Raw genomic sequence first — 15,541 nt, 5'->3', positions numbered from 1 at the left:
GGGGTTGGACATGTGTTTATATTCCGATTTATCTCCTTCAGAATTTTTCACTTGGTACCTCAGAATTCTTTTAGCATCCCTAAATGTTATCTGTTGATATAATCTCATTGTGATCTAAACTCTCTACTCTTGATGCTGTAAACTACTTACTGGTCAGATATTTGCCCCTACTTGTCTATTAATTTCCCCTGGTCTTTCTGCCCAGGCCATGACCCTGGTATTCTTTCTCTAATTGTCCTAGAATTTTGCTTGTGGATAGATATTCCATTAAAACCACTAGTGCTTGTGTCAAAAGTCCCACCTGGAAATATTTGTATTTTAAATCAGTAAAATATTTTTAAAATTTGTCAATTTTATTAAGATCTTGTATTATTTTTGAATTTATTCAAAACAAAAAAGTTGAATATGAATATAATATAGCTCTCAAAATTACCAGTACTTTAGGACAAGCAAGTACCCCTACCTACCCCCCTCATCCCCTCCTTTAAAAAATATACAACACACACACACTTTTTCCTCCCACTTCTGGGAAATAATGAGAGAATGGCTCAGAAGGGGCAAGTATATGCACCTACCTATATTTTTCTATTCTAGTTTTTATCTAGTTTTTCTCTTAAACATTTCCCTTGTATTTAAAGTATAAGCATGCCTATTAAAAAAGATTTAGAAAATTCAGAACAACATAATCAAGTTTATGTCTCTTAAAAGTGCTATCTAATATAATTAACATTCAGATGAGTTTTTGTTTTGCTTTTCATAGTTGAAATTACTCTCTATACACAATTTTATATCCTGCTTTTACTTATTTTTTTTTGTTTTTATTTTCCCACTTATATTTTTTAAATTTAACATTGCCATAAGCATTTCCACATATCATTAAAGATTATCCATAAACAGTTTTTGGCTGCATATTATTCTGATTTACACACTGTGATTTGATTATAGATGTTACTAAAGGTTGAACATTTAGATTTCCATATTTCCCACTATAAATGATGCTGCCATGAACATCTTTATGATGGTAGAGCTTTTTCTGAATGTTTAATTATTTGCATAGGATAGAATATTATTAGCTGCTTTTAAAATTATTTGTTTTTATCTATTATATTTTTGTGGTGTCTTAATGTTGTTGTGTTTTCTTATGAATGCTTTACCTAGATATTAATCTTTATTTCTTCCGTATCTTTCTCAATTTGTTGCCTTCAAATTCAGCTAATGTTGTACATGTTTTTCTCAAACTGGTTTGCCAAAAATGTGTTAATCTCTTGTTCTTTCCCCTTTCCTCACTGCCTGACTAAGCCAGACACTGAAATCTTACCTTTTCATCTTTGATCTTCCCTTACTGTCCCCTGCTACATGTAGTCAACCACTGAGTCCTTTTGATTCAACCTCCTGAGTGTTTTTTGTTTCCATTCACTTTGCTCCATCCCTACTACCACTGTCTTATTCTAGTTACTATTACCTCTCTTGTGTGTTTCTTTCTTTTTCTAAATGTTTATTTGTTTTTGGGAGAGAGCATGAGCAGGGAATGGGCAGAGAGGGAGACAGACGATCTGAAGCAGGCTTTGTGCTACAGCAAAATGCTCAGTGTGGAGCTTGATGCAGGGTTCGATGTGGGGCTTGAACTCATGAACTGTGAGATCATGACCTGAGCCAAAGTCAGATGCTTAACCACTTAACTGACTGAACCACTCAGGCGAGCCCTCACTCCACCCCCCCCCCCCCCCCCGCCATATATTTCTTCAATAGCCTGCTTTCTGGTCTTCCTCCCTCCCTCCCTTTCAAAGTCTTTGCCACAATGCACTGCAATTTAATGTTCCAAGAAGACAGTCCTATGATGTGATGTTACCTTCTGTCTTGAATTGTTTCATTTACCCTGCTGCCTGAAAGTTAAAGGCCTTCATGTGACTTAAGAGACCTTTCTCGGGGCGCCTGGGTGGCGCAGTCGGTTAAGTGTCCGATTTCAGCCAGGTCACGATCTCGCGGTCCGTGAGTTCAAGCCCCGCGTCGGGCTCTGAGCTGATGGCTCAGAGCCTGGAGCCTGTTTCCGATTCTGTGTCTCCCTCTCTCTCTGCCCCTCCCCCGTTCATGCTCTGTCTCTCTCTGTCCCAAAAGTAAATAAACGTTGAAAAAAAAAAAAAAAAAAAAAAAGAGACCTTTCTCCAGTCACCGTTTCAGTTTCACCTCTCCTCACCTCGCAGCCTCATCTTTTACCACTCTCCTCCTTAGACATCAGGTACTGAAATAGGTTTTGCTGTTACCTGTGTTCTGGCCTTTGCATATGCTGTTCCCTTTCCCTTTCCCTCAGATGCTCTTGGCCATCATTCCCCTCCACTGACATCCTGCACCCAAACACATACACATCTGACAATCCCAGTATATTTCCCACTGAACTTTGAAGTCTCAGGTAATATCATTTACCTCCCTGAGAAGCCTTCCCTGACATTTTCCTCAATTGATTGAGTCCTCTTCACTAAAACAGCCACTAAAAAAAAATTTTTATGCTTATTTTTGAGAGTGAGAGAGAACGGGCATGAGCAGGGGAGGGGTAGACAGAGAGGGGGACACAAAATCTGAAGCAGGCTCCATGCTCTGAGCTCTCAGCACAGAGCCTGATGCGGGGTTCAAATCCATAAACTGTGAGATCATGACCTGAGCTGAAGTCAGACGCTTAACCAACTGAGCCACCCAGGTCCCCTAAAACAGCCACTTTTAACACATCATTTCCCTCCACCTTTTTTGCTGTGTGTGTATGTTTATACACATTGTTATATAATCATTATCTTTTTTTTAATTTTTTTTAATTTACATCCAAGTTAGTTAGCATTATAGTGCAACAATGATTTCAGGAGTAGATTCCTTAATGCCCCTTACCCATTTATCGTATTCCCCCCACCCACAGTTCCTCCAGTAACCCTCTGTTCTCCATAGTTAAGAGTCTCTTATGTTTTGTCCCCCTCCCTGTTTTTATATTATTTTTGCTTCCCTTCCCCTGTGTTCATTTGTTTTTTTTTTTTAAATGTTTATTTATTTTTGAGGGTCAGAGAGACAGAGTGCAAGTAGGGGCAGGGCAGAGAGAGAGAGGGAGACACAGAATCTGAAGCAGGCTCCAGGCTCTGGGCTGTCAGCACAGAGCCCGACGGGAGGACTCGAACTCACGAACAGTGAGATCCTGACCTGAGCCGGAATCACTTAACTGACTGAGCCACCCAGGTGGCCCCTCCGTTTAAAAAAAAATTTTTTTTAATGTTTATTTATTTCTGAGAGAGAGAAAGAGAGACAGAGCATGAGCGGGGGAGGGTCAGAGAGAGGGAGACACAGAATCGGAAGCAAGCTCCAGGCCCCGAGCTGTCAACACAGAGCCCGACACGGGGCTCGAACCATGAACAGTGAGAACATGACCTGAGCTGAAGTCGGACGCCCAACTGACTGAGCCACCCAGGTGCCCCATGTTCATCTGTTTTGTATCTTAAAGCACTCATATGAGTGAAGTCATATGATATTTGTCTTTCTCTGACTAGTTTTGCTTAGCATAATACCCTCTAGTTCCATCCACGTAGTTGCAAATGGCAAGATTTCATTCTTTTTGATTGCTGAGTAATACTCCGTTGTGTATGTGTATATATATATACACACACACACACCACATCTTCTTTATCCATTCATCCATTGATGGACACTTGGGCTCTATCCATACTTTGGCTATTGTTGATAGTGCTGCTATAAACATTGGGGTGCATGTGCCCCTTTGAAACAGCACCCCTGTATCCCTTGGATAAACACCTAGTAGTGCTGGGTTGTACAGTAGTTCTATTTTTAATTTTTTGAGAAACCTCCATACTGTTTTCCAGAGTGGCTGCACCAGTTTGCATTCCCACCAGCAGTGCAAAAGAGATCCTCTTTCTCTGCATCCTCACCAACATCTGTTGTTGCCTGAGTTGTTCATGTTAGCCATTCTGACAGGTCTAAGGTGGTATCTCATTGTGGTTTTGATTTGTATTTCCCTGATGATGAGTGATGTGGAGCATTTTTTCATGTGTCAGTTGGCCATCTGGATGTCTTCTTTGGAGAAGTGTCTATTCATGTCTTTTGCCCATTTCTTCACGGGATTATTTGTTTTTTGGGTGTTGAGTTTGATAAGTTCTTTATAGATTTTGTATACTAACCCTTTATCTGATACGTTGTTTGCAAATATCTTCTCCCATTCCATCGGTTGCCTTTTAGTTTTGCTGATTGTTTCCTTCACTGTGCAGAAGCTTTTTATTTTGAGGAGGTCCCAATAGTTCATTGTTGCTTTTGTTTCCCTTGCCTCTGGAGACGAAGTTGCTGTGGCCAAGATCAAAGAGGTTTTTGCCGACTTTCTCCTCGAGGATTTTGATGGCTTCCTGTCTTATGATTAGGTCTTTCATCCATTTTGAGTTTATTTTTGTGTATGGTGTAAGAAAGTGGTCCAGATTCATTTTTCTGCATGTCGCTGCCCAGTTTTCCCAGCACCACTTGCTGAAGAGACTGTCTTTATTCCATTGGATATTCTTTCCTGCTTTGTCAAAACTTAGTTGGCCATACATTTGTGGGTCCATTTCTGGGTTCTCTATTCTGTTCCATTGATCTGAGTGTCTGTTTTTGTGCCAGTACCATACTGCCTTGATGATTACAGCTTTGTATTACAGCTTGAAGTCCGATCATCATCTTACTTTTTATCAGTATTTCCCAAATAGTTTTACAAGGAACTCAGATGGCTGTGAGATACTGTCTGTTGTATGAAAGAAGGATTCTGTCAAGTTTGGAACACAGTGTTCACTGTATCTTCTTGGAAATTCATAATGTAAACTAGCATGTTAAGGGTCCTGAGAAGTTCTAGGCTTTTCACTAGGTGCTGAGTATATGTGGTGGTAGACAAAACCAGTTTGGGGCTTAGCAATCCTAAAGACATGTTTTGACCTTGCCTTAACAACTTGCTCTATTTGGTACTGCACATCACCCCTTCCTTACTAAAACTGCTCCTTTATCTTCAGTAACACTGTATTCTCTTAAATCTCCTGATATTTCTCTGATTTGTTCCTTCTTTATTTTCTTCATGGTTAATTTTCCTCTGCTCACTACTTAAATGTTGGTGTTTCTTAGAGTCTGGTCTTAACCCACTGTTCTTTTTCCACTTCTTCTCTCGATAATCTCACCTACTCTGGTGGTTTCAAACATCAGAATTCATGCTAATTAGTTTGGTCAGCCCTCAAAAAACAGTAGAAATTTTCAAGTACAAGGAGCAATGTCTTAGATAGTACCTGAAGTAAATCTGAGCCTTATGGGAGAAAAGAGCTGGGAAGTCTTTCTTCAGTCTCCCTCCCAGATTTATCAGGTGCTGCCTATTTCACATTCTAAAGACTATATCCATTCCCTCCCCTTCAGTGTCCTTGCCACTCCTCTGTTCCATGCCCTCATCATCTCTTGTTTCAACTGTTTGAAATAGCCTTATTTTACATGCAGTTTGCTGCTTGGTTACAAACTTGAGGAAATAATCATGAGGTATTGAAAAATGCAGGTCCAATCATGCCATTCCCTTGCTTGAAACCCTTCAATAGTTCACTATGGCTCTAATGAAGAGAAACTCCTTAACAAGGCTTACAGGCTACCTACCTCTTCTGCCTTCCTTTCTTTACTCCATGATGACTTTATTCTCCATCAGCCCTAAACTGTCATGGCCCTTGTCTATTTCCTTATGGTTTTCTCTGATGAGATTGTCCACACTATCTCCTTTTCTCGCAATATTCCTTTCTTGCTTCCCAACTTGTACATATCTCTTTTATTGCATTTGCACATAAGCAGATGATTTATAATGAGGTTCCTTCCTCTCTAGACTGAATTCTTTGACACACTCCCTGGAGTGTGTCTTAATGGCTTTTGTAATCCCAGCATCTCTGCCACATAGTAGGTGCTCTGTTAATGTTTGTTGCATGAATATTGAACAAATTCATTCCCACCCATGGTCCTTCAACTCTTGTGTCCCCCGTTCTCCACCCTACCTCTTGTGTCTCAAGTTCCTAAACTGCAAGTTCTACCAAAGGAGTTTTCAGGGACCTAAATTCTGAAGGTTGGGAGAGTTACTGTTTTTTTTTAAATAATGATGATATATCATGACGGTATTAAAAATGATGTGGCATCATTTTTAGTATATAGAGAAATCCAAACACTTCATAGTTTCCACATAAGACTATTGAGTATACTTTAAAAGTTAAGTATAACATTGTAATATGTGGTGGTTAAACTTTTTATTATAGAAACCTGTTAGTGGAGACTGAGTTAATGTTAGAGGTCATTTGCTTTCCATCAATTTAATATTTACCTTAGAATATGAAATTCAACAACTAAAGTAATTCTTAAGACATTGCTTGGAGCAGTATAAACTGAATTTTTGTATTTTCTTTCTTGTGTATATCAGAGAGAATCTTTTCTTTTTAAGTTTGTTTATTTTGAGAGAGAGAAAGAGCGCGAGCGAGCACGGGGGAGGGGCAGAGAGAGGAGTGAGAGAATCTGAAGCAAGCGCCACACTATCAGCGCAGAGCCCCACACAGGGCTGGATCCCACAAATCATAAGATCATGACCTGAGCCGAAATCAAGAGTCAGATGCCTAACTGGCTGAGCCACCCAGGTGCCTGTCTTGTGTTTATCAATCCCAGATCTCTCACGTATTACTCTGGGGACTCTTCTGCTTTTTTTTTTAAGAAAATTTTTTTTAATGTTTATTTATGTTTGAGAGAGAGAGAGATCATGAGTGGGCGAGGGGCAGAGAGAAGGGAACACAGAATCTGAAGCAGGCTTCAGGCTCTCAGTTGTGTCAGCACAGAGCTCAATGTGGGGCTCGAACCCACAAATCATGAAATCATGACCTTAGCTGAAAGTCAGACACTTAACTGACTGAGCCACCCAGGCGCCCCAGGACTGTTCTGCTTTTGAGCCATGTTAATATCTGTTACAGTTCTTGCCACGTGCTTCATTTATGCTTTGAGATTAGTGCAGGAGTCTCCTGTGTGGGTTTTTTTTTTTTTTTTTTAAGTTTTTTTTATTTTGAGAGTGGGAGAGAGTAAGCAGGGGAGGGGCAGAGAGAGAGAAAGGGAGACAGAATCCCAAGCAGTCTCTGCCTGGTAGCCTTGATGCTGTGCTCCGACTCAAACTGTGAGGTCAGGGCCTGAGCTGAAACAAAGATGGATGCTTAACCAAATGTTTAACTGGATGCTTAACCAGATGTTTAACCGACTGAGCCACCCAAGTGCCCTGTGGAGCCTCCTGTTAATATTCCTCAGTTTTGCCCCCTTTTAATCCATCCATCTGCTACGCCTTTGCCAAATTGATCTTCCTTAAAACTTTCATCTGGTCCCATGAATCGTATCATCCTTTAGTGGCTCCCCATTGCCTTCAAATATAGACTCCTTTGAATGGAAGTTAGTCCTGTGTGCCTCTCGCTCATCTCTCGAACTCCTGGTATGCGGCCTGTGTTGTAGCTGTACTGAACTATATGAGTCCTGTAATGCCTCCTGCTTTCAAGCGTTGTATAGGCTGCTGCCTTGATCTCTCTTGTTCACCTTCCTACCTCTCAGTCTTGTGTGACTTACACCTTTTCATCGTTTTAGTGTTCCTCCTGGAAGTCTGATGTTCCTATCCCTACCTTGGATTCTGCACACTGTGCTTTTATAATGTATTTGTTCCTTGTCTGTCCCTGTCACTTTGAGAACAGGGATAGCGAGTGTCCAGATGTTTGACATGGTGCCAATACATGTATGTTCTCAATAAACATATATTGACTATTGCCGTAATTGTTAGTGATTCTGGAATGCACTGTTAACTTTTTTAAAATCTGTTTTTATAGCCTCAAGGAATAGGTTCTCCTAGTGTTTATCATGCGGTTATCGTCATCTTTTTGGAGTTTTTTGCTTGGGGATTATTGACAGCACCCACCTTGGTGGTAAGTAATCTTTTAATTTATTTATTGTGAACTTAAATCTTGTTGTTCAATTTTGGGGGAAAACGTGGCCCTTTTCACAGTTCATTCTTGTGCCAATATTGTCAACCCTTCAGGTACTATCTTTTCCTGGTTTAGTTGTCTTTTCCAATCTTTACTTCTCCTTTACTGTTTGGGAAGGCTTGGCTGGGTGCAGTTTTTCTCGTGAACGCCACATGTGGGTCAGCAGAACGCCACACGTGGGTCAGCCCACACTCTGGATAGGGTGGATGGGATCCTTAAACAGACAGGCTTAGGAAAGATGGTATCTATGACCTGAATCACTCAGTATTATTATTTTGAGATTCATTAATGTAGCTGCATTTTCCAAATGCAAGTTTCTCTTAGTTTAGGCTAAGGCTGTAAAGGTAACCATCTAAGAAGATCGTTTCTTTTCACAACCCGAAGCTGATCTTGCCCACATATTCCCAGGTTTGGAACCTTAGAAAAAACATCCTTGCCAGCCCAAACATCCTTGCTACCCCTTGATAGCTAGTTCTCTCCTATTGGTGGGGAATAGAATAAACAAAGGAGTCATTATGGCAGAAGTCAGTAATATCTTGAAAGATGTAATTAGGATAAACATACAACTTACCAGATCTAGAAGAGTAGAATTTTAGAGAGATATGCTTCCTTATATTTTTTTGAGATTGTTCATTGTTACACAAAAAGGGTTTTTACAAAAAAGTTTGTTTATAAATAAACTGGATGATCATATAAGTAGATATATGTTCTAAGAAAGAAAATTTATGTTCCATATATTTCCATATTTATTTTATGGCTACATAATCATTACTGGATCTACATAAAATACACATGTTTAGTAATTATTTTGAACATATAGGGTATATTCATGAATACTGTTAAAACCAGAAGAAAAGAAAATGTCAAATAAATACAGTTTCTTCTATAATAAACCATGCATTGCAAGTGAGATTAGTTCCCTGAATAATGACAGTTCCTTAACATATAATTGTAAGAGTGCTGATTCGAATATGTTTTCACTGAGATCTTTTTACTTTTTAAGAAAGATTTACTTGTAGTAGGTCATCAGTTTTACATTAATAGATTGTCAAGATTGAAATGTGGACTTTTAAAATGTCTGATCTTTTTGTTTGTTTTTGTTAATAATTTCTGATGGAAGTCCTTCAAAAATTAATGTACACATTTCCTGCCTTCATAATCCATGTAGTCTGATTTGGAACTTGATCAGGTGATGCAAGTTCATTATGACATTTGTAACTTCTTTACATTGTAATAACCTGATGTCATGGGCCACTGAGGTGCTGTGATAACTATGTGGTCTCACACTTTTCTGTTAGCCTTCATAATGTTCTCATGTGCTTTTTTATAATCTACTACCAGTTTAACATATAAATGTCTGGTAGATCATCAGTCCTATGATTTAAATTACTTGAGCTTTGTGATAGTAAACAGTGTATTTTTATTTATGTTATGATGGGTCCAGGCAGTGTCCTAGGCACTTTAAATACATTATCACTTTTAATCCTCAAAATCACCTTATGGGTGAGGTATTAGCCTGATAATAGAGTTGAGAAAATTAAGGTTTAGAAAATTAAGCAACTTACTTGCTACAACTGTGAAGGTAAACTGCAGAGTTCGTATTTGAAACTAGGCTTGCTTTGTTCCAGTGCTCAGCCTGGGGGAATGCTGGCAGTCGGTGGTTTATACCCAGGTTTTAGGTAAGGTTATTGGCAGTCCAAACAGTAGCTAAGTAGAGAGATTAAAATGTTTTGGGTAAATTGTTCACAAGCCATCAAAAAAGCTTTTTGTGATGTTTCCATATTTGTCAGCAGGATTTAAAGTGTGTATGGCAATTTTTAAAATTTGCTTCTGGTTTATATTCTTTAGATATGCCTGTTTTTTGTCTAACTTTGGTATTTTTCTTTCCTAATTGGACAGAGACTGTCTTCTTTAAGAACAAGGAAAGAATCCAGTTATTTAGACATAAAGGCTTGATTATTAGTTCATTTATCATAGTTATGGGAAAACTAACTTTGTGCTTAGTGTATTTTTAATTCTTTTTGTTAAAAAATGTTTAGTGCTTTTGATTTTTTTTCTTTTTTAAATACAGAATTGAATTCTGATCAGGAAAATAAAAGGTGCCAATTTGTGAGGACTTAATTTTTTTTTTGCTATCATGATTATATTTTTTGTAATAATATCTATAACATTGCCAGTTGATGTATAGCAAGACTTTTCCCCCCATGGTTGTTATAACAGTTATTCTTAATTCCCATTTTTGGGGCGCCTGGGTGGCGCAGTCGGTTAAGCGTCCGACTTCAGCCAGGTCACGATCTCGCGGTCCGTGAGTTCGAGCCCCGCGTCGGGCTCTGGGCTGATGGCTCAGAGCCTGGAGCCTGTTTCCGATTCTGTGTCCCCTCTCTCTCTGCCCCTCCCCCGTTCATGCTCTGTCTCTCTCTGTCCCAAAAATAAATAAAAACGTTGAAAAAAAAAATTAAAAAAAAAAATTCCCATTTTTGTCATTTATATCTGAATTTTTAAATGGCGAAATGAGAATCCTAATCCTTTACCTTTTTCAGTTTTTACTTCATTAATATTTTTAAAGTCAAGTGTCCTCAGGAAAGAAAACTATCAAGTTTAATGAATATTAGGCTTAGAGTTTTATTTTTCTAATTCTTTTCTCATCTATAATATATGCATGTTTTAAATAATTTCAGTTTTTGTGTTCTATATTTTTCTCGTGTGATGGGGAAATGCTTGTGAGGATGCTGTGGGACAGAACTAGGCAAAACAAGGATTGAGTTGTAGACATTAGATTGTATCTGAATGCTGAGATTTGTTATATTCCAGGTGCTTTCAGGTACTTTGGCCTTTAGGCATTGGATAAGAGAGCTTGGCTTCAGTATGAACTTCACTTTCACCATTAAGACAAATTAGCCAACCAGAGATGAACATTTTCAGCAGTTAAAAATGTGCTGTTAGTCAGTGATTTTTTACTAGAAGTGAATATCAGTGATATTTGGAGAGTTTTTTCAAAATACCTGGGCCTTATAACCTGTCCTGCTGAAATCTGAATTTTCAAGAGTGAGGCTCAGACGTGTATTTTTTAGAAGTGATTCTCCTATATCTAGTATATATCACTAATTAAGAACCAGTATATTAACTCAGTACAGGCCTGAAAAGGTTTTGCTCATTTTGAGGCTTTTTGCTTACAAATTTTTGTTGTTGACTTTGTTGGCAGTCTTCTTTGTTTTGGACTCCTGTACTCCCTTACTCCCAACCCCCGTGTTGGTATGGCGGGTGGCAGGGGTGCGTGTCGAGGTACAAGAAGGCACCGAGTCATAGCACTTCGCCCTCTTTCTAAAAATCAGTTAATCTTTAAACATTTTATGTCTTACGTGCTTTGAAACTGATTATAAATGGTGCCTCTTAGAGGGTCACAGCTCTTAACGTATAAAAGGGAGAATGAGGATGAAGTAGAATTCAGTTTATTTATATGTTAAGTCAGTATCTTTCTTTCCATACATAGTTCTCAAAAATTATAAAGTTTCAACATTTTAAATTTCAAAGATCTTTGAATTGATTCATTTAACAGAGAACCAATGGTAAGGCATATTTAATGATAATAAACAGGATTATGATGTTTTGAATTTTAATAAATTCCTTAGTTTTCAAAATTAATGTGAAGTTAAAGATTTTTTTAATTTCATGTGGTTTCAGTTGTCTTTAAGTTTTAAACTCAAAGAACTTCTAGAACCTTGTATTCTCCTAGAACACAGTGAAAGAACAAAAGCTGTGTGGAGGGCCTGCCCAGGAGAGGATGGTAAAGTCTCCACCAAGGGGATTTACATTAACCAGAAAGAAGAATTTTACACTGCCAAATATTTTTTAAGGGGTAGTGGATATTCAGTCAGTGATGATTAATAACAGTAAGTTTAGGATCTATAATGCCTAGAAGTGGGTTACTTTTTTGACCTATGGTTCTGAAAATACTAGGCCAGTGTTCGATGGTCTAGGCTGCTTAGATGCACAGTCTGTGTTATGGATTAAGACCATACACTCAGATACATAGCATCTCTTCTATGTAAATGGCCTAGTAGCCTTTGCTATAGAGATAGTCCTAAGGCATTAATATTTTAAGGACTATTTACTCTCAAAAAATTTTTAATTCCATAAATTACAAGATTTGTAAAATTTCTTGGGAAATGTTACACCTTTTCCTGTTCAGCTCTAAGTCTGGTGCTAAAAGAGCCTCAGATCAAAATCTTTACATGTTAAAATTTTGTTTAAAAATCAAACGGGGTCACCCAGGTGGCTTAGTCGGTTGAGCATCCGACTTCGGCTCAGGTAATGATCTTGGGGTTCGTGAGTTCAAGCCTCACATCGGGCTCACGGCCGTCAGCCTGTTGGCACAGAGCCCGCTTCACATCCTCTGTTCACCTCTCTGCCTCTCCTCCCACTTGCACTCTCCCAAAAATAAATATTAAAAAAAAAATCAAACAGGGATTGTGTTGCCTGGATGGCTCGGTTGGTTCAGTGTCCGACTCTTGATTTCAGATCGGGTCATGATCTCACCATTTGTGAGTTTGAACCCTGAGTCAAGGTCTCCACTGACAGTGTGAACCCTGCTTGGGATTCTCTCCCTACCTCTCTCTCTGCCCCTCCCTCTCTCTTTCTCTCTCAAATTAAAAAAATTAAACAGGGATGTTTGTTTATCTTAATTTAACTATACTTTTTTGGGGGGTTGTGAAGGTTTTTATTTTGTAACATTAACTAAATTGCATAATTGTTCTGTGTTATTAAATCACTTTGAAAGCAGTATTATCAGATAATTACGAACATTTAGTGAACAGTTACTACATGAAGGTACTCTGTGAGTCACTAATCAAGATAAAGATATACTAAATGCAAGGTATAATGGATATAGTACCTGCCCTTAAGTCTGAGATACAGTTGAAAGGAAATATATATTTTTAAAAACTGAAAAATATTAGAGCTAAGTAACTTAGTATGTGATAAAAGAAATTTCACAAACCCTATGTGACTGTCATGAGTGATGTAATCACTTATTTTGGGCCCTAAAGGAGAAATTGATTGCTTTGTACAGGAAAGTTTGGTAGCAGAGGAGCAATTTGGAAGGTTTGGGGATTGATTTACATAGAGAAGATAAGGGGAGCAAACATTCAAAAGAAGAGGATGTCATTTATAAAAGTGTGAATATTGGAAAGCCCGGGAATATTGAAAACAGTGAAGAGACTAGATTGATTGGAATAGAAGGTAGCTTGGCAAAGTGAATCATTAGCAGTAAGGTCTAGCATATTATAAAGCATCTTGTACATATTCATTATGCCCTTTATTCTTTGTGACACACATTTTTTTGTCCCTAGAAAGATTTGGCCCTTAGTACTTACTTTTAAAAAATTTTTATTTATTTTGAGAGAGAGAGCACACACACTTGCTTGTGCCATGAGCACGCATGTGGGGGCAGGGCAGAGAGAGGGAGGGAGGGAGGGAGAGAATCCCAAGCAGGCTATGCACTTTCAGCACAGAGTCCGATGTAGGGTTTGAATCCACAAACTGTGAGATCATGACCTGAGTTGGTATCAAGAGTCAGACGCTACACCAACCGAGCTATTCAGGCGCCCCAGCTCTTAGTAATTATTGGAAGAAAACTAGATTTGATCTGTTGCAAAAGGTTTCAGGATACCCTTTAAGGAGTTTCAGTCTTAAGCAAGAACTGGCAAACTATGGCCAGAGCAAATCTTATAAATCTTGTTAGTAGCCTGTTTTTCTTTTTTCTTTTTTTTAAGCCCACTTATTTATTTTGAGAGAGAGAGAGAGAGCAAGCACACAAGCAGGGGAGGGGCAGAGAGAGAGAGAGGGAGAGAGACAGCATCCCAAGCAGGCTTCATCCTGTCAGCACAGAGCTCAATTCAGGGCTCAAACTCATGAACCGTGAGATACCACCTGAGCCGAAACCAAGAGTTGGATGCTTAACCAACTGAGCCACCCAGGCGCCCCAGTAGCGTGTTTTTCTCAAATAATGTTTTATTTGGGACACAGTCACATCCATTCATTTACATATAGTCTCTGGTTGTTTTTGCTGAGTTGAATACTGGTGACAGACTGTATAGCCTACACAGATATTTGCTGTCTGGTTCTTTACAGAAAGTTTACAAACCTGCTCTTTAGATCCAAGGGTCATTATTATAAGTAAAAACAGGGTTTCTCAGCCTCAGCACTTTGACATTTTGGGCTGATTATTTGTTGTGGGGGGCTGACCTGTGCGTTGTAGGGTGTTTAGCAGCACCACTGATCTCTACCTCTTAAATATAGCTCCCCCACAACCAAGTTTTGACAATCAAAAATGTATTCAGACATTGGCATCTGATCCCTGGAGCTCAAAATTGCCTTCAGTTGAGAAAATATATAATATATGTAATATAAAATAGAGAGAGACGCCTTGGTAGCTCAGTCAGTTGAGCGTCTGACTCTTGATTTTGGCTCAGGTCATGATCCCAGGGTCATGGAACCAAGCCCCATGCCGGGCTCCACGCTGAGCACAGAGCCTGCTTAAGAATCTTTTTCCCTCTGCCCCTCTCCCCACTCTCTCTCTCTCTCTAAAAATTAAAGAAATAAATGAGATAGAAATAATCCTCAAAAAATACAAAATATACGAATATCATAAACACGTGATTTTTCCCATGTTAATGATTTTCTTTGACTAAACATTTCTAATTTTGTTTGTTTTTACATATAAGTTAATTTTTGTTAGATTTCCAGTTTTTGGCAGAAGAGTAACTGAAGAAAAGGGAACATTGTAATTCTTCTAAAGGTTTTTCTTAAAAGATGTCAGAAAGTGCACTTGGCATAGTTTTTCTTCCTGTAGAGATTTCCCAACTTTCTTTTTCCCATGTTGCCATTCTCTCTTGTTTTTATTGAGAAATAGGATGGTATAATGGAGGAAGCACTGGCTTTTTTCTTTTTTTTTCTTTTTTTAATGTTTATTTAGTTTTGAGACAGAGACAGAGTGCGAGCAGGGAGGGACAGAGAGAGAGGGAGACACAGAATCTGAAGCAGGCTTCAGGCTCCGAGCTGTCAGCACAGAACCTGACGCGGGGCTCAAACCCACGAACCGTGAGATCATGATGTGAGCTAAGTCAGCCACTTAACTGACTAAGCTACCCAGGTGCCCCAAGGAAGCACTGGCTTTTAATTTAGGCAAGAACTCAGTCGCCTCATCTGTAAAGTGGTATTTTATCTAATCCCTAATGTTGTTAGAATGAAAAGTATATAGAAAGACTCTGACACATAGGCTGTAAAAATGATAGCTACTCTTTCTCATTTTTTTAGTAACTTTTACCTTCAGTTGCTTTTCAACCAGTGGCTTCCCAGTGGCTCACTTGCTGCCCATTGAACAAATCGATGCCATGTGGTTTTGAGGCCAGGTCTTAGAATAGAATAACTTGTTATACATTTTCATAGGTTGGATTTCTTTTTCTTACTTTATGGTATCTTTCTGGATTCATTTTTTGGCAATTAAAATTGCCCTGTTCCCTATC

The 15,541-nt window shown here is 38.8% G+C and overlaps 1 protein-coding gene across 1 annotated transcript in view; it reads left to right on the top strand.

Moving 5' to 3' along the window:
- MFSD14A (major facilitator superfamily domain containing 14A) overlaps positions 1-15,541 on the top strand; it is a 45,081-nt gene that overhangs the window by 8,264 nt on the left and 21,276 nt on the right. Inside the window, exon 2 of the mRNA XM_047870424.1 lies at positions 7,863-7,958. Coding sequence (XP_047726380.1) covers positions 7,863-7,958 — 96 coding nt within the window. The remainder of the gene's footprint in view (positions 1-7,862; positions 7,959-15,541) is intronic.

Source organism: Prionailurus viverrinus, chromosome C1 (genome assembly GCF_022837055.1).
Source record: "Prionailurus viverrinus isolate Anna chromosome C1, UM_Priviv_1.0, whole genome shotgun sequence".
NCBI classification, from domain to species: domain Eukaryota; kingdom Metazoa; phylum Chordata; class Mammalia; order Carnivora; family Felidae; genus Prionailurus; species Prionailurus viverrinus.
This window is presented reverse-complemented; position numbering and strand designations above follow the sequence as displayed.